Source organism: Tetrao urogallus (assembly GCF_951394365.1).
Source record: "Tetrao urogallus genome assembly, chromosome: 5".
Lineage (NCBI taxonomy): Eukaryota > Metazoa > Chordata > Aves > Galliformes > Phasianidae > Tetrao > Tetrao urogallus.
In genome coordinates this window covers 55,657,677-55,680,175 of record NC_136818.1, presented here as the reverse complement: position 1 = coordinate 55,680,175, position 22,499 = coordinate 55,657,677, and the positions used below count along the sequence as shown (strand labels likewise).

The following is a 22,499-nucleotide window of genomic DNA, read 5'->3' as shown; positions in this document are numbered from 1 at the left end:
AGGGGAACCTCAAAATGTGGTTCTCTGCTGAGGGACTGCAGTGCAGCAAGATGTTACTATTTTTTACCCTGTTCCTTCTCTGTGCTCAGTCAGGTCTGCTCAATTGAGAGGCAAGGAATTCTTTCTACTTTTTCTTGCTGTTGGTTCTACAAAGCAAACACATAGGAAAAAAAGGATGGAGTTTGTTCCACATGCCTGTGTCCTCAAAACCAAGCTTCATGGTTTAGGGTTGCAAAACTTCCACGTAAAAACAGTTCTGGGCCTGCCAGCTTCAACTTTAAACTCATTAGCAGTTACGTATGTTTGTGAGTTTCAGACACACATTCTAGGCCCTACAGGAGGTGTTCCAAATGGATCAATCCTGAAGCATCCAGGATGTCATGCATGAGATTATTTTCTCTGATTTACTAGTAAAAGTGACAATTTTTTTCAAGTATGTGCTGTGTCCTAACTGCCCCAGGGCTGGCTGTTCTGCAGCTTATTTAGTGCAAGGGGAAACTGCAGATCCATCAGGCTACCAAGCAAGCTGATCTTCAGTTACACAATCGGAGAGCCAACCAGTTCAAACAATTTATCTTTCAAAGTTAACACTACAAATGAGAGAAACCAGCAAGAGCTTTTTCATTCATAACAGACAATACATTGTATTTTTTCTTTTAGCATAGATTTTCTAGGTGGGATAGTATCAGCTGACAGAAACTTCTAATTTTCTCTACAGTAAAAGACAGGGCAAATTAAAGGCTTCGGTTTTCTGTACTTTGAAAAGGGAATAAGGCTGGAATGAAAACTCATTTAAACTGAAACAGATGCTGATTATTTCAGCCCAGTCAGGCTATCCAGAAAGAAACCAACATTTCCTGACTCATTTCATTTCTCTGGTACCTGCTAACCTATTCCAGGATAAGCCAAAAGGATGGAGCAGGATGCAAAAGGACACGCTGTACACTGGTAGACAAGCTTCTCTCAGCTTGGGTCTGCAGCACCTCAACCACAGTAAGCAATGTGCCTACCAGGGACAGCATAACTCTCAAAGCAAGGAGGAGGAGGAGTTTGGTACTCACAAAAGTGGCTTTAAAACTACAGAGGTTAAGTTTGCCTAAGTTTGACTCCATAGTCAAGATGATAAGAGTTTGTCAAGGCATTCTGGAACATATTCTGATGAAATCACTTTTCCCCTGACCTCCCCAGGGACCCTGGGGAATTGAGCTTTTCAAGGGAAAAGCCACTTCCTCCCAAGGAAAGTGCATTCAAGTCAAGTGTGGCCATGGGTTCACCAGCTTCTTGCATGCCACACATTGCGGTTGGACTTGGATGCTGTAGCAGCACTGCAGATCTACATGCCTGCAGGTGATACATGGCATCTCCTGCCATGCTACCTGCTTCACCTGACTCTCACATCAGACTTCTAAAGTTGGCTGGCACCAGTGCTGTGGTGCAGCAAGGCTTAGATTTCATTCACACTGCATGTCGTTTCTTGCCTTCAAAGGTCCAGGAACATTAGTACCAGGCTGACTGGTATGGCACGGTGTGCAGCCCAAGCTTTTCTTTGCTGAACTTCATAAAAGGCTGTATCCTGCCCCTGCACTGTGTACAAGAGGGAGCAGCCTTCCATCTCCCCCTCGTCCTTTGTAATCTTCCATTCCTCAATAGGCACAAGCATAGCCTATCCTGCAAAAAAGAGAGCCTGAAGCCAACCAATTCTGTAGTTTATCATTTCTAGCTGATAAAGCTGCAAAGCCAAAGGAAAGAAGCTACTGCAGAAGCCAAAAGGGGGAAAGGTCTCTGGGAGTGGTGGCCCCAAGAAGGCTGAACAGTTTTATTACATGTTTTTCTTAAGATTAATGGGTACAGTAATCTCAGGAAAAACAACTCGACTGTGTCCTAAAAGTTACTGGGAGTGGCAACACGTCCATGCTGAGCTGTGTGAAAAGCCAGTTGCCCCATGCTCAGGCAAGCACCATCACCAACAGGTTAACCAAGGCCAGAAGCAGCAGCAGCTTTCCTTAGATGACATCCTGTCACTGTTGTGAGCCTGCTGCCTGAAAAGTGGAAGAAGATGGAGATGAGCGAGAACAGGACAGTCCCTATGAAACAACATCGACAACAAACCATCACCACCAAAACAACCCTCCATCCCCCCAAAAAAACTCACCAGTACCCACAACCTTCCTTCATGTTCTCTCAAACAAAAAAGATTTTCTTCAAAAGGCATTTGGGAATGGAAAACTGAGTTGGAATAAAATATGTGCCTGTTGGTCTTAATAGCTGCAGCTCTGCTATCTATTTTCTCTCCCTCTTTCAGACTGTCGGCAGGGACCGAGTGTTCTTCTGGAGCCAGGGATGGATTTCCTGAACGGTGACAAATAGCAGTAAAGCTTGAAGTCAATTCCACAGTGAAATCATTATATAAATTGCTCTTTCCAGCAGGAAAGAGACGGATGAAAAATAAAACAAATCAGAAAATAGTACGAAATGAATAACCTTACAGTTATGGGAAGCCGGAAAGTACAACCCCAAAAATGATGCTGGCTCAGTCAAGGAGCCGAACGCTATAAGGAGCACACCTGCAAATGAAAATCTCAGTTGACGATTTATGAAGAAATAAAATAGGATCCTGAAAGCTAGATCTGTTCAGATGGACAGTGATCTTCCAGGAGGACGTCATCAAACTCCTGCCAGGAGAGAGGCAAACTAGGCCAGAGTGAGTGCCAGCAACCCTAATATTTTGTGTTGGTGTAGGAGCACACAGCTGCCTTGATACTGATCTGGTGTGCTAGGTGCTGCACAAAGCGTTTTTCTGGCTCAGAGACTGAAAGCTGAACTGAAGACCAGAAAAACAATGTGCATTTGTCACTGACACAGGGAAGGGGAGGAAAGAAAAGCAGCCAACAAGCTGCCAAGTCTTTTACAGGCCATACAGACAAGGGGAGCATTGGAGAGATCTCAGATTATTTTTTTCTACACATTAATATTTGGTTAGTTGCAAGGCTTGGTATAGAAGCACAGAGCTGTCTGAAACGGTGGTGGAACTCCCATGGGGATGTTGCAGGGTGAATCTTGGGACTGAACTGACATCTGGTACTGCCCTAAAACAGATCCATAGGGATGGGCTGAGGAAAGAAGGCTCCTGGAGCTGAATGCATTCAATGTGGAAGAAAACAGAGCTGGGAGACAGAAAAGGAAGAAGTGGCACAGACAAAGCGACAGACTGAGAACAGTCCTGCACCGTGAGGACAAGGGCTTGGTTATTCGAGTTTTCTTTCCCTTCCTTGTTTCTCAGGGGCAGAGCCAAGTTTCAAAGGATAATAATACAATCATCTGACTGTGTTAAGAGCTTTATGGCCAGAGTTTACCATATGTTAAAATATTGATTCTATTTCTAACATACGCTTTTGACATGGACATTATTTTTTCTGTATAGAAGACTGACTTCTGCATACAAAAGCTGGCACTTCAAAGCAGGATCCAGTGATGCTGGATAAATACAAAGCGACGTGAGTGAAGCACAAGTCTCAGACTTTTTCCACTCAATTAAATAAAGATAGCAGGAGAGACAGTAAGCAGTGCGTGGCGGTGAGAAGCTGGAATAATTAAACAATGATATGACAGAAGGTGCGTTTACGGGCAATTACAGCATGTCTCTGCTGGCACTTCAAGGCACAAGGCCAAAGACTTAAGCGATTGAAACCACACAAGTGGAGCAGCAACCTCCTAGAAACGCCATTCTGGAGCACCTAGCCTGCGAGCCCAGAACGGGGCTCTTACACAGCCACAGGACAGCAGTCGGCCTCTGCTTTCCCTGGATGTTACTGCTAGGGATAGAGCAGGGAGAGCAGCTGGTCAGAAAGCTGTCTGTGCACCCTGGGGAACGTATGGCCAGGCGCTCGTACTTGCATCCATAGCAGGGAGAGACAGAATCTTTGAGCTGAGGAAGGATGTCTCCTCCTTGTCTTGATGTGTACAGCTTGAGAACAGCACTGCAACAAACAACAACGAATTTAAAATGAGTATATTCAGCAGCCTGAACTAGAAGAAATCACTTATATGTTAACAGCATTCCAAAAACAAGCACAGGGTTAAACACCAGGCTACCAAGCTTAAGGCCTTGAAGGCATTTATGATTTCCTCAGGGAATCACAGAGGTTTTCTGCTCCTCCCTGGATGCCAACCCACCTCCTCCTGCTGCCCTGAGGACAGCTCTGCACCCCCCCTACTGCTCAGCAGCTTTAAGGGAACAACTGCATGAAATCTGTGCATGCATTTCTGAAAGCATCTGTATGCATTATTCAACACACGTTAGTCATGCTGGTACACCACATTTCTGACTTCATCAGCACATACAGAGGTGAAACAAGCTCTAAATGTTCACAAGAGTAGAAGAGAGACCTCCCTGAAAAGCAAACAGAGATAGGTGTTGTTAAAAGCTTCTTAAACTGTCAACGAAGTATTTACTTAAATTACTTAAACTCAGAGCTGAAAACTGCTCTCAAGATGAGCAATTCTCTCAAAGTGTATTTTTTAAACACCCTTTGTCTGGGGTTGCATGGTTATATAGGACGTTCAACCAGATTTTCCTTTTTAAAGTAAGGTCTCAATCCAGACTTGCTTGTTGCACGAAAAGAAAAAAAAAGAAAGAAAAAAAAGAAGGAAAGCATGAACTTGAAAGGTTCAAAAAATCAGAATACAAATGAAAAGCATTTAATATGTATGAAGACAAAAACCAAGACTTGTAAACAAATGGGACTGGCTTCACCTGAACACTTTTTTCTTCTACTTAGAATGTTTCTCAGTACTTAAAATAAATGTTGTCTTATTTATGCAGTGGCATATGCAGCAAGCGACTGCCACATTATGAAACTCTCTGGATTCCAGCAATGCACATCTCTGCTGTCCGTCGCACTCAGAATATCTGGATAAAGGAGGAGGAAGACAAGCTTATCATTTATACAATTATTGCTGGTTTTGTGGTCGTGAGGCTTTCTGCAGAGTACAAGAATAACTTGTTTGCAACACCAGTAAAAAAGGATGGAACCTAGAGTGCGTTGTCTCTGGAAGTCTGCTCACCCAGTGTCAGACACCATCTGGCTTCGCCCCAAGGCACAGCACACAGTGAGGGCACAACTTCAGGCCTGGGTGCCCCCCGAGGTCACACACCGATCGTGCTGTCCCACTGCAAGCACGTCTTGCTACCATAAGAAAAAGAGCATGTATTAGAGTACAACAACCCCCAGATGTAGGAAATGGAATAACCAACTTAAACCAATATAACTATGCTTTCCTTAGCAGAACAAAAATGGAGTCCTTCATATATAACTGGAATATCAGTTAATTGCAGCTAATATCACTCTAGTGGATGAAAGCCAAAACCATCACTGCTTTTCAGGCACCTTGAAAAGTATGACCCTGAGCACCCAGCAATGCCCGTGCCTTTCTCTCATGCAATCTTTCCAATCCCGAAGATAAGAACTGCGTTTTCCTTAACGAAAGAACTTTCTTAAAAGCAGACTTACCAGAGACTGCTGAAAACAATCCCCATAATCACTCTGCCTCGGTGCTACCAGCTTTCCAGATGGGCTGCCAAGCCGGCATTTGGCTAAGAAAATAGGTTTAGCACAAATCTGGATTCCTCTTCTCAAGCACTAAAATGCTTAAGTAGCACATCGAGTTGACCATTGTTTCTTATCACCAAGCAAACAAACTTCGTTGGCAGGAAAACTGCGTTTACAAAGCGACTCCCTGCAGGACTGAGATGGGCTCTGGTTGCTACAGATGCCGATCCTCATGATCATCCACAACGTCAAAAAACCTATCCCACAATTTGATTTCAACGTTTTGCTTTCAGTTCATTTTCTCTTTCTCTGCAGACCAAATTTATTACCACAGGAGTAACTGGTGGTTTCACAGCACACAATTTTCATTCGTAACAGGCTGTCTTTTCCATTCATTTTTAACCAGAGTTAAGATGTTAGATGGATCAGTTAAAACAAACTACCAAGTCACTGATCTGCAAATTGTATGTGATGTGCAAAATGCCCTGGTCTGCAAACATTCATAGTCTTCATAAATCAGACCCCAGGCCCTCGTCCTTTCCCTTCCAATCACTAGGAAATACCAATTGGCACACCAGCGAGCACACCAGAGAGACTGCTTTTCCCACTGAAATCAGTGAGAACACTTCTGTGCACTTCAAAGGGTACAGAAGGATGTCCAAAGCAAGCACATCCATTTTACAGTCTCACCAATGCCAATCTTTTGACCTGCAAGTGGAACGTATGAATCACAGCAGAAGCGAGCCCACTTCTGGGCCGTCTGAAACCAAACCAAAAGTGTTATCTTTGGCCGACTCCACAAAAGGCAGGAAGTCGGGGACCCATTTTCAGCCTCTGCAGGTTGCTCTGCTGGCCCCAAATGCAACGAGCAGGCAAGACTTCAAGAGAAGTGAAAGCTGGCTACCTGAGGGACCGTCAGTTTCCTACTGTAGGTTGCCTTAGAGGAAAAAGGAAATAGTTCTGGAACAATGCAGACAGGCTTTAAATAACTGTCAGAGAGATGCTGCTTACTGGAAGTTAAAGGTTTATCCCAGGTCTTACCGTAGACCATAGAGTGCCTTAGGTTCCATAGCAGACAGCAGAGGGAAGCACATGGCCAGCACAGAAATTATCACAGAATTAAGAAGCTGGATTTGGAAGGGAGCTTTAAAGGCCATCGGGTCCAGCCGCCTGCCCTGAACAAGGACACCTACAGCTCCATCAGTGCTCAGAGCCCCATCCAGCCTGACCCCGGCTGTCTGCAGGGACGCGACACGCGGCCTCTCCGGGCAACCTGTGCCACTGCCTCACCGCCCTTACTGTGAAGACTTTGTTACCTGCAGACCCTCAAGGAACCCACGGCCAACACAAACAGTGCGTGGGGGAACACAGGCAACTTCACTGGCGCGAGCTGGGGTACGGCAGCTCCGGAGGGCGGGCCGGGCCCGTCCCGAGGGCTGTGAGCCGAACCTATCCGCACCGCCCCGCGCTGCAGGCGGCTCCGCACACGGCTGCGCGCCGAGCTGCTGCAGAGCGGCGGGAGGGAGCTCGGAAATGCAAATCCGCGCTCTGCGGGGGGGATCCCGGCGCACCGGCCGGGCTGGTTTGGCTGCATTTACGCCCTCGACCTTCGAGGCTTTTACCGGCGTTTACCTTCTAACCAGCAGCGTGATTCACCCCACGAACCCCGAGGCGCTGCCCGGAGACGAACTCGGGAACGCGTCAGACCGGGCAGAGCCCACCCGTCGGTCGGTACCCGCTGGCTTTTTATGAAAAGCAGCGGTCCCCGCGCCTCGCGGCCACGCCGGCTGTACGCACTCAGGCAGGCCGGCCGGAGCCGAGCCAGCGTGCGCCGACAGCAGCCGGCACGGCGCCGCGCTGCAGAACCAGCTGCTTCCCCCTCCAGCGCCCACCGCGGAGGTGGGCGGCCGACGCCTTTCTCCCCCCCCCAAGGACTACAACCCCCAGCATGCACTGCGTGCGGGCGCGGCGCACGCCGGGATTTGTGGCTTTCCGGGCAGCCCGGCGCATGCGCGTGGGGTCGGAAGCCGCTATGCCGGAGGGTAAGGGCGCGTTCCGGGAGGTGCTGCCCAAACAAGGTACGGCCGGCGGGCGGGACGCGGCCACGGGCACCGCCGCGAGGCGGCTGACGCGCTGCTCTGTCTCCTTCGCAGGGCAGCTGTCGGTGGAGGACGCTGCCGGCATGGTGCTGTGCAAGCCGAAGGTGCTGCCCCTCAAATCGGTGTCACTGGAGAAGTTGGAGCAGTTGCAGCAGCTGCAGCGCGCGGCCATGGAGGCGTCGCGGCCGCCCGAAGGCACTGCGGGCCCCCAGCCGCAGCCTTAGGCGGGGTGCCAGGTACCGGCCGAGCGGCCCGGGGCCTCCTTTCGTCTCGTTCTTCCCGCACGGTTGCACTGCGAACGGACGCGCGCGGCCCGAGGAGGCGGCTTTCCTCCCGCAGAGCCGCAGCTGCGCCCCGGCGGCTTCAACGGCCTGAGGCCGCGGTGCAGCACTGAGAGGGCACAGGGGCACTGCGATAAAAGGCTTGTTAATTCCGCACCGTACATTCGTACCGTTAGTTTAATTACTTCAGCTGCTCCCAGGGAGCGGAGGGGCAGCTGAGCTCTGCTGCTCTGCAAGAGCAGCGACTGAGCCCCGGGGAACGGCACAGAGCTGCGGCCGGGCAGGGGCGGGTAGAGAGAGGCGCTGCCCCAGGGCAGCGGGCACGGCACGGCACGGCACGGCACGGCGCTGCTCTTAGAAACACGGCTTGAACGTGGCGTGATCGCGTGTGGAGCCAGCAGCTGGACTCACACCTTATGGGTCCCCTTCAGGACTGTCAGTCATTCTGTACTTAACACCTATTGTAATACAAATATTGGTGACAGAAGTGCTGCGCAGTACACGTGCTTCAGAGTTTAGAACAGCCTAAAAGCAAAAGGCAGGAAGGAGAGCTTCACAAAAAATATTTTTAATATGTTTTTACCAGAATTTTTCACTTTTCCAGTTACATAGAAAAAAGGACCGGTTTGGTACGTGCTGGCTGGAATATCTAAAACCGACCAGTGGAACAGGTGAACTTGTCCAATGACCCAGCTCTCATTTCTTGGGCTCTTTAAGACAAAGAAACAGCTATTTTTCCTCCCAAAGCACAGTATTTCAGCAGCAGCAACGAAGGGGATCACAGCGGCTTAACCTGACCCTTCTAGAAAGCTCTGTATAAATCAGGGATTGTACAATGAAAACACTGTCCTTGAAAGAAACAGCGGCAGTCAAACGTGGATGCAAACATGGAATGACAGGTCATAAACATGGCACTTACAAAAAGATAGCTTATCTGAAGGCACCACAACAGAGTGGCCAGTTGGTCTACTGGATGCCCGGAGAAAGAACTTTTCTTTCTGAAATTTATAAAACTATTTAAAAAAAATGATCTGTACCCAAAACATGTGCTCTTAAAAAAATATGAACTGTGCTAAGCAACTCTTAGAAATTTGGTATATAATATATGCATATACATACATACATGCACACGTGCCAAAAAGGCCTGTGTGTTTGTACATATATATATAGATACCTATCTTTTTTCCCTTTCAGCTTTTAAGTCTTCAGCAGTTGGTTCCAACATTCAGTAGCTTTCTAGCTTAAGCTGGCCTCCATCTCCTTCACTCACAAAACGCTTCCTGCCCCTGTAAAAAAAAGTAGAAAGTATATTTTCAGCAAGTGTACAGCAGCATCACATCTTCTGCTCATCTGTCATTGTGAAAAATCTTCTCTTGGTCTTGGGAGCCAAATGTGAGGTGTATGAGATGAGCAGAATGAGTCTTGATCACTAGCAAACTAAGGCACCTGAATGCTACATCTAAGGTTATTAGGCTGTTCAAATTTCTACTCTCCTAATCTTTTAACGTTGAACATTACCATTCACACTTCTAAAAGCTGCTAGCTTGAAAGCCTAAAAATGATATTTTTCTACCCCAAACTGAAATACAAGCTCAAAACACCTCAGTATATTGATGAGAGCTGCAGTATAATCCAGCTTTTGTCACAGCAACGACTTTCAGCCCTACCAAACCCATGTGCAAGTTGATACTGAGATACAGACAGACTGGAAAATACCTGACAGCATTTCTGATGCATGAAATCATGAATAGTTTTAGCATCAAATTTAAACTTTTATGAATTCCCCATAGGAAATGAAATTTACAGGTTGTATTCTGACTGAAAATATGGAACACTGATTAGCTACAGTAAAACAATAATAAAACAGAGAACACTACAGTATACGTCCATCTCATGGTTGTCTTTTTTTTTTTTAAATCAGGGATGTAGAGATTTTGCCACATAAATGCCTTGTTGCTTTTTGACAGAAACATTACGATTGGTGTCTAATCCTGGAACTCAGTTCAGTTTACAATGTTTTAAACTGTTTTAAAACTTTTTTTTGTTTTCCCCTTCAGGTTTGTCTGCACGGATCATTAAAACTCCTGAATCTTCCAGCTCCACTGCACTGATCTCTGCCAAGCAAATGAGCAAAACTGAGAGGAGAGGCAGGCCTTCATCTGCTGCAGCACATAAGCACGCTGCCGGGGATTCCAGCAGGGGCTTACTTCCCTCAGATACGTATCCACCCTGCTCTTTTTGTTCCTCCACCTTCCCTAGTCTTTGTACCAGCCTGTCACACCCAAGTTATAAGATCCTGCTTTCAAACTGAGCACCAGCACCTCTTTGTAATAAAACAAGTACCTTGAAGGACAGACGTCTCTCAGTGGTTTGGAGATGATTCCAGCCTGAAAACATTCCTCTACAAACCGCTCAAGCACAGAATAGGAGTGTGGCACATCCAGGTTAATGTCTGGTATTTCACAGTAAACTCGTTCATAGCCCTGTAGTTTAAGGATGCAAATAATGGTTTGGTTGTTCTAGAATTACAGTTTTCTAAACATCTTTTGGCACTCAGAAGATGACTTCTTTTTAATGCAATTTCATGTATTCTTTAAGCAGTTTCAACAAACTGAAAGCAGAACACCTGCAAATTAGTGGCAAAGCAAGGTGTCATACCAGCCAGTTCCAAGAGCTGGTGTTACACAACAGCGTATCTATATGAATACACTAGCTGAGTATTTCAGCTTCTTAAAAAGACAGAAATCCAGACAGTACAGACTGCATACGATAGCCTAGCTGCTAGTAACACAAGGAAGAAGGATTAATTGCTCTGCCCTGTAGATAGAGTGAAGGCCACACATCTCAATGAGAGATGCAATAAATTACAAATAGCGTTTAAAAGAAAATAGAAGCTACTTGAAGATCTTGCCCAGCATTCTTTCAATGCCATACTTACTCTTTTCATTTGGTCCATAGTAATGACAGAAGACCTCGAGAGAGATTTCAGCAAATCCAGCATCATTTTAAAGGTCTTTTCTCCAGTTGACTCCAAAACCATCACAATTGCCTAAAACAAACCATGCAGAGGTTTTAACTGAAAAGAAAATAGTGGTTCGAGTACATGCTGTGTAAGCATACCCACGTGCAAAGAAGAGTGAACATAACACTGTGTTTTCTGGGAGACAAGTCCAGTTGCTACAAGCAGTCCCAATTTGAAAGGAAAGCCTGATAGAAAGTTATTTGTGTAAAGATAGAAGGTATGAAAAAAGAGAAAGGACCAGACAGAGTGAAGAGCGCTGCCTACTGTGAGGGGTACGTAACTGCATCTGCATGGCTGCTGCAGCACTGACGGCAATTAATTTTGTATCTAGGATTCTAGAACAAGAACTCCTAAGTTCAAAATGTACCAGTCTCCACAAACCCCATCAACAACAGGTGTCCGTTTTCTATCCTAGAATAAGGAGTCAATTTATTGAAAAGATAATTTTATAACTTTGAGTGTTTGGCTTTCTTGGTAAACAACCATTTCAGGTACTAGATACAGCAGAGTTCTTTCTCATATAGCGTGGTTCTGAATTATCTCAGCCTTCTACACGTACTTAGATGGAACAGTTCCACACTGAAAAGGAAACTACAACTTAACAAAAACAGGTAACACCTGTTAGTATACCCAGATGTCTGAAATCTGTTGTAATGTGTATTTAAAAGGAGATAAACTCCAATACAACCTGGGGCTTTTGCTGGTATTCCTCAGCAGAAAGTAAGCTAAGCTCTTATTTGTCAGATGTCTGTCTGAACCCAACAACCAAAATGTAATTCTGGGTCTTCCCAGAGGGACCAGCAGCTTGTTGCACAACACACAAGTGAGCATATAAACCATTAACTTTACATGAAATAATTTATTTAAGTAACATCAAAACTTGCAACTGAGCTTCAAATTCCAGTTGCATGCATACCCACATCAAAACAAAACCTGTTGGTGGTACTGGCCACCTTAAAGGGACCCATTTCTCCTTACCTCATATACAAGTTCATGGTGAAAATGGGGTACTTCCAGTTCCTGAAGACAACGTTCAGCTTCCAGCAGGTCTCCAGAAAGCAAGTACTCTTTCAGCAGCATATCAATCTATTGCATTTTAAAACAAGCAAAACACCCATCACTAGTTAGGTACAAGATTTAAAAGCTGTCTCACCAACTCTTTTGGTGATCTGTGATCAACCTAGTAGCAAGCCAGCTCCTGAAACCTGCAGCTAGAGTTCTAGTAAATGTAATTAAGTTGAGGCATGAACAGCAACCTGAAACGCAGTGTAAGCCCAATACCTCTCTCTGTAGCATAATACAGATGTGCTAGCACTAAAAGCTTTGCTGCAAGTGATGACTGTCAGTTTATCTTAATGCCTGAACTCTTTATCATCTGCTGCACTCACAGCACGAGAGATTACATCATGACTATTTTAAACCTTCCACCTACTTCATAGCATGAATCTCTTAAGTTTTCACAATCCTTCCAGCCTCTTTTATTTTCAAGTTATTGCTGTGCTTTTAGTCACTGGCGCCAAGAAATAAACTTCTTTTGTAATCTAACATTACTTCACCATTTTGTACTATAAACCCTAACAGTAAGTGCTTGAAGTTTAGCTTGAAGCAAGAATAACTGCACTTGCAATGCAGAATATGAACCAGTATGTTTCCACCACTGGTCACTAATGATAGCCACGTCTATCAGCAAAATGATCATCGATTTTCAAAACCTACTTTGTATGAAACAAACTGAAATAAGAACATTTGTTTAAAAATGACACCAAACATCATTTAGCTGCAGAATATGTGTATTTCTCTGCTCATCCCAAACTAGATAAGCTTAAAGAGTAAACTCTGGAGGGAAGAGACTTGTAAAAGTCAGCTACCTCTTTAACAAGGTGTTTCACAGACTGCTGGCCACCTCCTGAGCCCCACACGTTGTCTATGCGATTTCCACCCTTTGTCACACTCAGTAACACGGTGGCTCGGTCCAGTGCAGCTCTAGAAAGTAAAGGCAGTGTTTTAGCAAGTGAGGAAACTTCATTGAAAGACACCTGTAACATCCACAGCAACCCCCCACCACATCTATCACTTCTCTTCAGTCAAAGTGATCCTGACTGGGAAGAGGTCACACCACCTTTACACTCTTGGTTATACTGAACTCGGGACAGGGAAGAATCCTGCAAAGGCAGGAGGTCTGAATCATCAGTGCAGAACCTGAAGTGCTCTCAAAGGAAAGAACAGTTTCTTTTCCAGAGATGAATTGTAGCTGGACTGCTCCAAGGATGCAGCTTGGCAGGTACATCTCAAAACAGAAGTGACTTTTGTGCTGAAATAAATTTGCTATCTAAAAAATTGTGAAACTTTGGAGTTCAAGCTCGAACAGCACTTCAGAAGGCAAATACGTAGTTGTGAAGAGATGAAAAAACTGAAGTAGGTGAGAAACAGAAGAAATGGCAGATCCAGTTAAGCACTATCTGGCTAAAAAAGGACCAGTTATCTCCCAGTGCTCATATTAGTGTTAGTGAAAAAACAGCTATTCACTGAGATTTAACAGGCAGCAAAGACTGACCAAAAAATTGCAGTGGCAGCAAAACATCCCAGATGTGCAATATGCAGGCTAAAATCCTTCATACCACAAGAGAAACTTGTGTAACAGACTACCAGTTTTCACAACTTTAACCCCCAAATTAGGCGGCTCAGCCCTGGCCTTCTTCCTAGAAGTATGCAGCTTTAATCAGAACAAATGGAACTTTTGTAAGTTTTAGGAGTTCAGCACCTCATTATCCAAGTCTGAAACACTTATGGGAGAAGAAACAATAAAAAAAAACCATGGCTAATTATTACAATGTCTCTTCTCTCTGATGTTCCTTGAAACATCTCAGCCTGGAACTGAAAACATTTATTGATGAATAAAGTGCCACATTCTAGGAAAATATACTGCAAATGTACAAACTTACAAAATATACAAATTTGAAACCTTTATGAAGCAAAACACTTCATCCCTTGTGTATTTCACAACAACTTTAAAGCAGCTGTGCTGACACTGTAACTCATTAGTCACATTAAAGCTTTTCCTAAAGACAAAACCTTTTATAACCACTTCTTGTTTCAGCTCAGGCTCCCCATTCAAACTGAAGTGGGACAACAAACCCCACAAACTGACCTAAACATATCCGTGTGTTTTTAAGGCACTTCCAGCGTTTCTTAGCTGACCTGAGCAAATCTGGGTTTTGTTGTTATTGCAGTCTGCGCGTTTTTGATTGCTTGAAATTAGAAATGAACTCTAACAACCAGATGGTTTGTCCCCATGTCCCAAATTCCTGGTTTTCTTAGGCATTTGAAATAGAAAACCACAGCTATAGACCGCAAGAAACTTACCGAGCTTGGATGCAATCCACAGTGCCTTTGTAGCCATCTATGTAAGTACTGCTCAGAATCCCATCTCCAACAGCTCTAGCAATGAACTGGCCCACCAACTACAACAAAACAGAAGCACTTTTAAGTAAAAGTTGAATCTGAAAACAGTTTCAAGCAGACAAGTACAATACGCTTGGTTTTCAGATTTCATTATTTTTTACCTCAATGTAAAAGCATGGCCTGGGGAACTGGATACAGGGATTACAAACTGGAAGACTCTCCATAGCTATTTTTCAAAATACAGTCTTACTTCATTTTGCTTCATCAATTTTAGGCACAATTTAAAAAGAAAAACTTCCGATGACCAACACAAAAATCTGTCGGTATACCTGTGGTGCCCTGGGAGAATCCAACACCAATTCAGGTAGATCTTTTAGCAGTCTGTCAAATGATTTTTCCACATCAGTTTTGCTTACTACTGTCCCACAAAGGTCAGAGATAAGCTTAGATGTCATCTCCCTGTGACTGGCCTTCCCCTCTAGTGCCAAGGAAACAGCCAGCACTGGCACACTGTATTTCATTTCACCGAGGTTTAAATCCTTCAGCATCTCCTAAAATAAAATTTGTAAAAGAAAACAGGTTAAAATCTCACCATGATAGAAATGTACGTTGTTAACAAATATTTCCACAATTACACGTATGCTTCTACCTATGTCATGAATTAACTGCTAAGGTATTCCAATGCACTTTTCTGGCAAACACTCATTTACAGCTAGCACTCGAGACTCACTTGTGCACTGTAAGTTTGTCCCCTAAAATAAGTGTAAAGCACATGACGTACCGAAACCTCATTGGTATCTCCATGTTCAAAATATTCCTGTATGATCGGTGTTAAGGTTTTTTCAAATGCTCTTTCATCCAGAGGTAAAACTACTGTTTCATAGACACAATTCTCCTATTTCAAAAGGAAACAAAACATAAAGATTTTTATGAAGTGCTAACAGCATCAAAACACAATCTATACCTCTAATGCTTTAGTCCTCATAGTCAGTGTTCCAACAGAAAGTATCAGATTATGTCCCTATGGTTGAAGTGTGGACAGTGCTGGCTAAACTTCTTGTATTTTGATTTCAGTGTTAACTGAATTCACTGTTAAATGACAGTAAATACTCCACGCTCTGGTCCTAGCATTCTTCTGACACCACGTGAACACAGAATCAAGTACCCTGCTACTCAAGGGAGGGTGACAGAAATTCCTACCCCAGCCCCACAGAATTATCAGTTCCACAAGATTAAACTTTTAGCATCTCCCTGCAACTGACACTTCTGCCAGCAAGCCTGCATGTCTGCCCCCTTCCTCAGGGGGTCTTCATGATCAGACAGGTGACAGCATGTACAGATCTGCCAGACAGAGAAAGCACCTCCAGAACATCTGTAAGCCAAGCTATTCCCTAAGAGGAAAACCTTATGCAGCAACTGGTCCTAAAGAGTTCTAGCACTGCCAGGACTCCCCAGTGTGATTCAGTTCCTCACAGACTACAGAATATTCAGAGCAATATTACAGATTGCTGCAGTTTCAAAGAAATATCCAACTGATACTTACAGAAAAAAAATATTCTAGGACCAAGAATTACAGCAGAAATCCAAAAGCCTACTCTTCTATCATAACACTTTGTTTACAATCTTAGAAAAGCTAAGCAGGAGTTTAATGCAATTCTCAATTTTCATACAAACTTATTTTATACAATCATCAACTTCATTTTCAATAGCTGTCTGCTAATCTGCAATGAATTGGTGGAAGAAGGGATTCTAAGATACCCACAGAGCATCATCTCAGCAGCTATGCTACAACAAAAAGTTGCAGCTCAAAGAACACCACCATCACTCTGCTGTTGTTACAAGGGCTTTATTTATGGTCTCACAAATGCATGTCACAGAGACATCAATAATCTGTGCCTGTAATCTCAGAGATTTAATCTGAGAAAAATTTATTGAGGAAATTGCTTTCTTTTTGTTGGTGTTTACATAGCTGTAAAGCAGAATCTTCCACAACATATCCTAAATAAATATATGTAAATAAACAGAAAATCCGGGTCCTCAACTTCATACCACTTTCAAGTGTTTGCACCAAGAAGATACAAGATGTTGTATCCACAGTGTTGGAGATACAAAGAAGAAAGAAACCCCTAGCAGATAACCTCAAGAGCTAAACTCCCAACTGCAGTCTATGTTGTACTTCAACACAGTGCCTGCTTGCAACTCCGAGCAGCACTGCAGCATTCCCCTCCATGAAAACCAGCAAGAGAAGAACACACCTGGGAAAAGCACACTGCCTAGTCAGGCACAGAAGGAGGGCTTGGGTGTAAGACCTGTGCATGCTAAATATTGCAACACTTCCATACCAGTCTTCTTTAAGTCAATAATCCATTCTCAAACAAACGAGTACTTAATACAGCCAGTCAAACATCCATATAACTTGGGAGATTAAGCATTTATTAATATGAGCATCACAGTAATTTTAATTAATATAAAATCAAAACAAGCACTGAGCAAAGAAATTTGTTTGCCTACCTGGTCATCATCATAATTAGGATCCTTAACATCTACTTCTTCCACATCGTACACTTGACCTGGTGTTCCCCAGACTCCCTTACCACCTGCTCCACCTGGCAAAATACAGAACAGTAAGAAACTAAGCAAGGACAGACAGTTTACAAACAAGACTTTGAACACAACCCAACATTCTTTCACTCACAGGTGTGCTTGTAGCCACTGACTCTGGCAACATATGCTGAAAATGGCAGAAGTATGACATTCATAATGGCATCTGTATGACATTCAGCAACCAGTCTTTTCGTTACTTTCCACTAAGATATTAAAAGCAGCGTGCACAGAAGCACACAAGAATTACCGAAGGTTGAAACAACTGTACTTCTAAATATAGTCAAGCCCTCGGTTTACATTGGTAACACTTCTGCGAATCACTTGACCACAACAGTTCAAGCCTGTGTATTCAATTTACTAATAAAAGATACTTAAAGTTATTTAAGAATACACACAATTTTTTCCTGGTAAGATTCCACCTGCAATTAACTCCTATTGCCACTAACAAAGAACCAAGTGCTTGCACAAAGACTGTGCGTTGCGAATGCAGTTCTCAATAAAAACACCAGCACTGCATTCTGGACAGAATCTTTACCAGCTACTCTCATCACCAAACCACACCGACCTTTCTTTGGAAGACCTCTTCCTTTCCCAGACCGGGAGCGCCTGTCCAGGACTTTCCCCTTAGGGCTTGTTGGTACAACCAGCCCAGCCTTCTGCGTCTCTCCATTCTCACTAACAGAGTCTCCTCTCCCAGAATCTCTTGAAGAATTCTTCCTCAACCGCCTCTTTGCTTTAGCATTTATTTTGGCTTCGGTAATTGAAGTTGCAGGAATCCAATTGCCGTTGATTTCAGTCTTTCGTTCCTCAGAGCCACCATTTTCTTCATCGCCGGAGAACAGAGCATCACTCAGATTCTCCACTTCTTTAAAAGAAAACACAGTGAAAAATCTGTTATTGCTTTGAACTGGTTTATGTTAAAATACCAGAAGACGCTGCATTTAAAATGGCTTACAACATGATACACTACTCTTACTTCCAACAGATAAATGGTGGTGTTTTATTTAGATGTGTCTACCCATCACAGTAATAAGGAGTTCCTTATCCCCTTACACATACTACCCACAATCTAAACAGAGCTTATGTTAATAGTTGGAAAGCAAACGAATGAACCATTTATAAATAGGTAAACCACAGAAAACTCCACCCTTGTTAAACAATTTATCAGAATTCCACAGTGCATAAGACCTATGTGACTGGTTATCACTCCACCCACTCAATGCTTGTTGTGGAAAAAAACAACTGTCCGTGCAGTGAATGTTGTAAGAACTCAATGCCATTAAGTGAACAGTCACCACAGTGACTTTGTAATTAATTTCCTACATCATCAACCAGCATTCCTCTCATTCAAGGAACTTCAAACATGGCTCACTGTCTGGAAAATCAATGACAGACACACAAAAGCCTGCGTACGAGATTGCTTTAATTTCTGTTTTTGAAGAAAGAAAAAAAAGCTGTTTAATACAAAACTTGGAGAGTTTGAAAACAAAGACTCAGAATAAATGTTCTGAACCAACATGATCTCACTTCCCTAGGGATTGTTCCTTATTGTCTGCTAAGGCAAGACTGTTTCTAAAAGTCACCATGGTTTATTCCTCGCTGCAGTCATATGTAACAGTTAACTAACTAGCTTGGTCTCCTTTTAAAACACCCTCTGTAGAAGGAAAAAATCCCTCTTACAACACCCACAAATGTTTCAGAGCACTGAGAAGTGCAATAATGTCACTCGTTTGTGAAGTCAGATCCAAATTTTATACATGGATTAAGTCTTATTTCACAAAGAAGCTTCCCACACAAACTCAGTAGAATGTTTTAAGTGCCAAAGTCTTTGTAATTTCTTCATCTTCCTCAACTCATGAAGATGAATAATACATAATAATAAAGAAAAGCAATTGAGGACCTGCTTAATATTCCAGGTAGCACTCTGGGACTCCGTGTGAATTAAAGACACACACAAAGGCAACGACCTGAGCTCTGTTACACAGCCTCCTTTTCACGCAGTCAGAAGACTCACAGATACAACTTCCAGCCACAGCCCAAGGATGCACACAGATGAGGCACACAGAAGCTGCTTTTCCAGCTGTGCCAAACCTGCTTCACAGAAACGTTCATAGCCATAAACCCACAACATGGAGAATATTTTAAACTGTGATTTGAACGTAGCTGAATATATTACTTTACCATTCCAATCCACTCCATTAAAAACGTCCACTTGACAATAGCTCCAGAATTGTACTTTCTCGTTTCAAAACAGGCTCATGAAAATGAGTTTTGAAAGCAAAGTACTCTAATAACATATTTCTAACCTCAAAGTGCATATCCATATCAAAGAGGATACTGCACTACAAAATGATGACAGCGTGATGCAACTGCCTGCTTCATGATCACAGATTCAGGAGCACACAGCTGTGAATGCTACAGCTGAACAGTAACGCAGGTACTCTTGTATTAAGCTTGTACTCCCACAAAAGTATTCCCTTTAAGCTTGCAGCAAGCTAAGAAGAGAAAAACCACGTCCCTTTACTGAAAAACATTCCCACAACAAGCATTCTCAGTTTGTCTAATATTTTAAAACTACAATGAAAGATTTGCATAAAGCTCGCACAGGGCAAAAAAGCAAAGCTGAAGAGAACAGGTTTTCTTCGGTGAATTCCCCAGGGAGCCCTCTGCAGAACCAGCTCATCTCAGCTAACTGAACTCCCAGCCCAGCCTCCCATTTGTTTCTCCAGTTTAGACCCCACGCTTCACTGATCACTTCATTCTCCCTCAGTTTTCAAAGGAAATGGTCACCAATTAATGAAAACAAGTCACTCCTTGCTAAGGAAAAAAGTGAGGCTACAGGACAGTCTCCACACACCTTCCTGATCTCAGGTTTGAGACTAAATGCAATCCTTTGCAGCCTACGTGACTTAAAATTGCACACTGTATTGTATTTATTATTTAATATAGCAGCATACAACTTGGAGCTGCAGCTTCTTTCTGTACAACACTGTGACCTGCTGCCCCTCCACTATTAGTTACCTCATTACTCTGGAGAAAACAGATTCAGCTTTTACTAATTTGGAATACTTTTATTTTTAAAAAATCATTTTTTATAAAATGTGCACATCAAATGACATGCTTTTTTTCAGCTTCTCACTGTGGCATCATATCTATACACACACATACAAGCAACAACATGTCCTGTACACTCTAAGGCTTTACTTGCCATGTGTTAAAAAGTTATCCAAATTGTTCTTGTTAATCTGCTATTAAGCCAGTTAAAATCTGTGGTACTCTGCAGCAAGAAGTACCAAAAAGAACACTCAGCAAGTACTTCCCTACCCACAAGTTTCATCCGACCAAATTAGATCTGTTCAGATATCTCACAGCTTCTCCTCTACCACCCAAATGTAATTCTAAAATGCTGAAAAGCAACCTACTACAGTGAACTGATTCTGGTTTAAAGTAGGAGTTCATAGGAAAAATGATGCAACTTCAGCTGTGTCACATATCATCTTAACCTGTATGTATTTTTTTCTAAAAATCATTTAAAACTTACAACAACTCACCGGCGTAGGAAGGTCAGTGCAGACCCTCACAACTTGACATTGCATTAATTGGACTAAGCATAATGTAGCACTTCTTATGTGGACAAAGTCATCAATTTCAAGACAGCATAACATGCGTTCAGTAATGTTTTCCCATTGCTGCTCACTTTAGCCAAGCCTTTCTTCTAATCTTAAGCTAGACAGAAAGGTAAGGCTGAACCTGCACCTCTAAATGTACCTTCATACTGCACATTTGAATTTACCTCTGTCTTCAAATTTGCACTACTGAAATAGCATACAAGGAGTCCAGAGTCACTATCCAGTAACTTATTAGAGATATGTTAAGTGTCTGACTGCTTTTAAAGGAGGTTCAAAATGAACATCAAGCAGGATACTGTAATACATAGATGAAACAACAATTCTGTAAATATGTGATGAAGATATATATATATATATGTATATATATATATAGTAGTAGTATTTTTAAAATAACCAGAAATGCAACTTACAACAGAGAACAGCTCAGGTCAGATAAGCAATTTTAGGCAAAAAGAATACTGAATACATTACTTACCTACTGTGCTAACGTAAACATGCTGCTTTTCTATTTCCATCGCTGCTGAACAGAACTGACAATGAAATGTAGTCTTAACGTTCTCCCTTCAAGGCCTAAACAAAAATGGAGAAGCTTAGGGGGAAGAAAAGCACTAGAGTAACTCCTGAAGGAATAAAGAACTGCAAAGGCTTCACCCACAAAAATAAACGTTTTTTAAGTTATAATTAACTACCAGTATCCACTGAAAAATTCCTGGGAAGGTAGAAGATGTAACATGAGAAAGCACCACCCTTAAACACGTCTATTTAAGCCTTGATGTCTTAGCACTTGTCAGTTCTGCTGCTTATAAAGGTGGAACCAGGATAAAAGCCATTACGTTTAGGATAAAAGCCCTCCATATGCAGCCTTCTTAAGTTGATAAGTGACCTCTATCAACTTGAGACTGTTCACTTCTGCAGAGCAGTTATCTATATAAGCATACAGCATTAATGTTGTAATTGCATCCATAAGACAAACAGTCTCCAAGTTGAACTATAGTGATAAAATGATACCACTTTATCAAGTTCAGACAAACCTTTAGAAAACAAGACATTTTTAATTGCTCCCTTCAGGAACACAGTTTTTATATTTTACACTATGTCGATGTACAGCTGCCAAATTTTCACACGCTTCTGTGCCAATCAGCAAGGGATACAGCCCAACACTTCTCTTTTTTCTGTTACTCGCTCTTCCTAGCAGCTGCTATTCTACAAATGACCACAGGTAACTGTGAAAAGGATCCCATCCATCTTTACTTACACAAAATTAGTGCAGCCTCATGAATCCCCACACACCTTTTTACCCGCAAGATTTTCACTTATCACCCTGTAGCACTGCAAGTACCATTGGCATGTGTCCATCTCACAAGAATTCAGACCCTTTCTCACTTTTGCTGCCCTGAAAACTGCTTACAGTTGAGCTGTCACATTGTGACACCAAACGACATCCCTCCCTTCCGCTTTTCTTTCCTTGTTTTTCCCTCTCATACCCACTTTCCTACCACAGAACCATTAACTGCTCATGATTCAGCCCAGACCGTTGAAAATAAAGTAACCGTTTTAGGGCACAGCGCTGAGCTCTCATGATCTGGTTATTTCTCAACATCTGTCTCAACAGTTAACAGTTTAATGGACTGTGAAGTCCTCCCCAGCCCACAGGTTTTGTTTTTTTTAAGTAAATATGCTCCCAACTTACCTCAGCTGATCACTCAGGTGTTCCCAGCGCTCCCAGTCACCACTGACCACAAGCCTCCTTGAGCAGACTTCAATCTAACCAGAGCAAATTACCTCCTAAGAACAGTTTCGTTCTTCCTAGTGGAATGTTCCATCTGTTGGTCCACCTCTTATAAAAAGCAGACAACACACAAAGCCGGCATTAAACAACAATCAAGAGGAAGGCATTCACCGTTAGTAACAAG

General features: G+C 43.0%; 2 protein-coding genes across 3 annotated transcripts; one reads left to right on the top strand and one right to left on the bottom strand.

The window, feature by feature from the left end:
- Positions 1 to 7,581: 7,581 nt before the first annotated feature.
- On the top strand, positions 7,582 to 10,244 carry BBIP1 (BBSome interacting protein 1; the record flags this gene model as incomplete). The annotated part of the gene is made up of 3 exons (XM_079536203.1): positions 7,582 to 7,627; positions 7,703 to 7,884; positions 9,987 to 10,244. 2 exons carry the CDS (start codon positions 7,582 to 7,584, stop codon positions 7,870 to 7,872), a joined length of 216 nt encoding a protein of 71 aa, XP_079392329.1. The 3' UTR covers positions 7,873 to 7,884; positions 9,987 to 10,244.
- Positions 9,155 to 21,101, bottom strand: PDCD4 (programmed cell death 4; the record flags this gene model as incomplete). Of its 2 annotated transcripts, none has more annotated exons than XM_079536201.1 (11): positions 9,155 to 9,215; positions 10,273 to 10,412; positions 10,868 to 10,978; positions 11,930 to 12,037; positions 12,820 to 12,934; positions 14,315 to 14,412; positions 14,683 to 14,904; positions 15,135 to 15,248; positions 16,865 to 16,959; positions 17,523 to 17,822; positions 21,062 to 21,101. In XM_079536201.1, 11 exons carry the CDS (start codon positions 21,099 to 21,101, stop codon positions 9,155 to 9,157), a joined length of 1,404 nt encoding a protein of 467 aa, XP_079392327.1. The 2 variants fall into 2 exon arrangements, with proteins under 2 accessions (XP_079392327.1, XP_079392328.1); XM_079536202.1 differs by having other exon boundaries at positions 17,523 to 17,819.
- Positions 21,102 to 22,499: the final 1,398 nt, after the last annotated feature.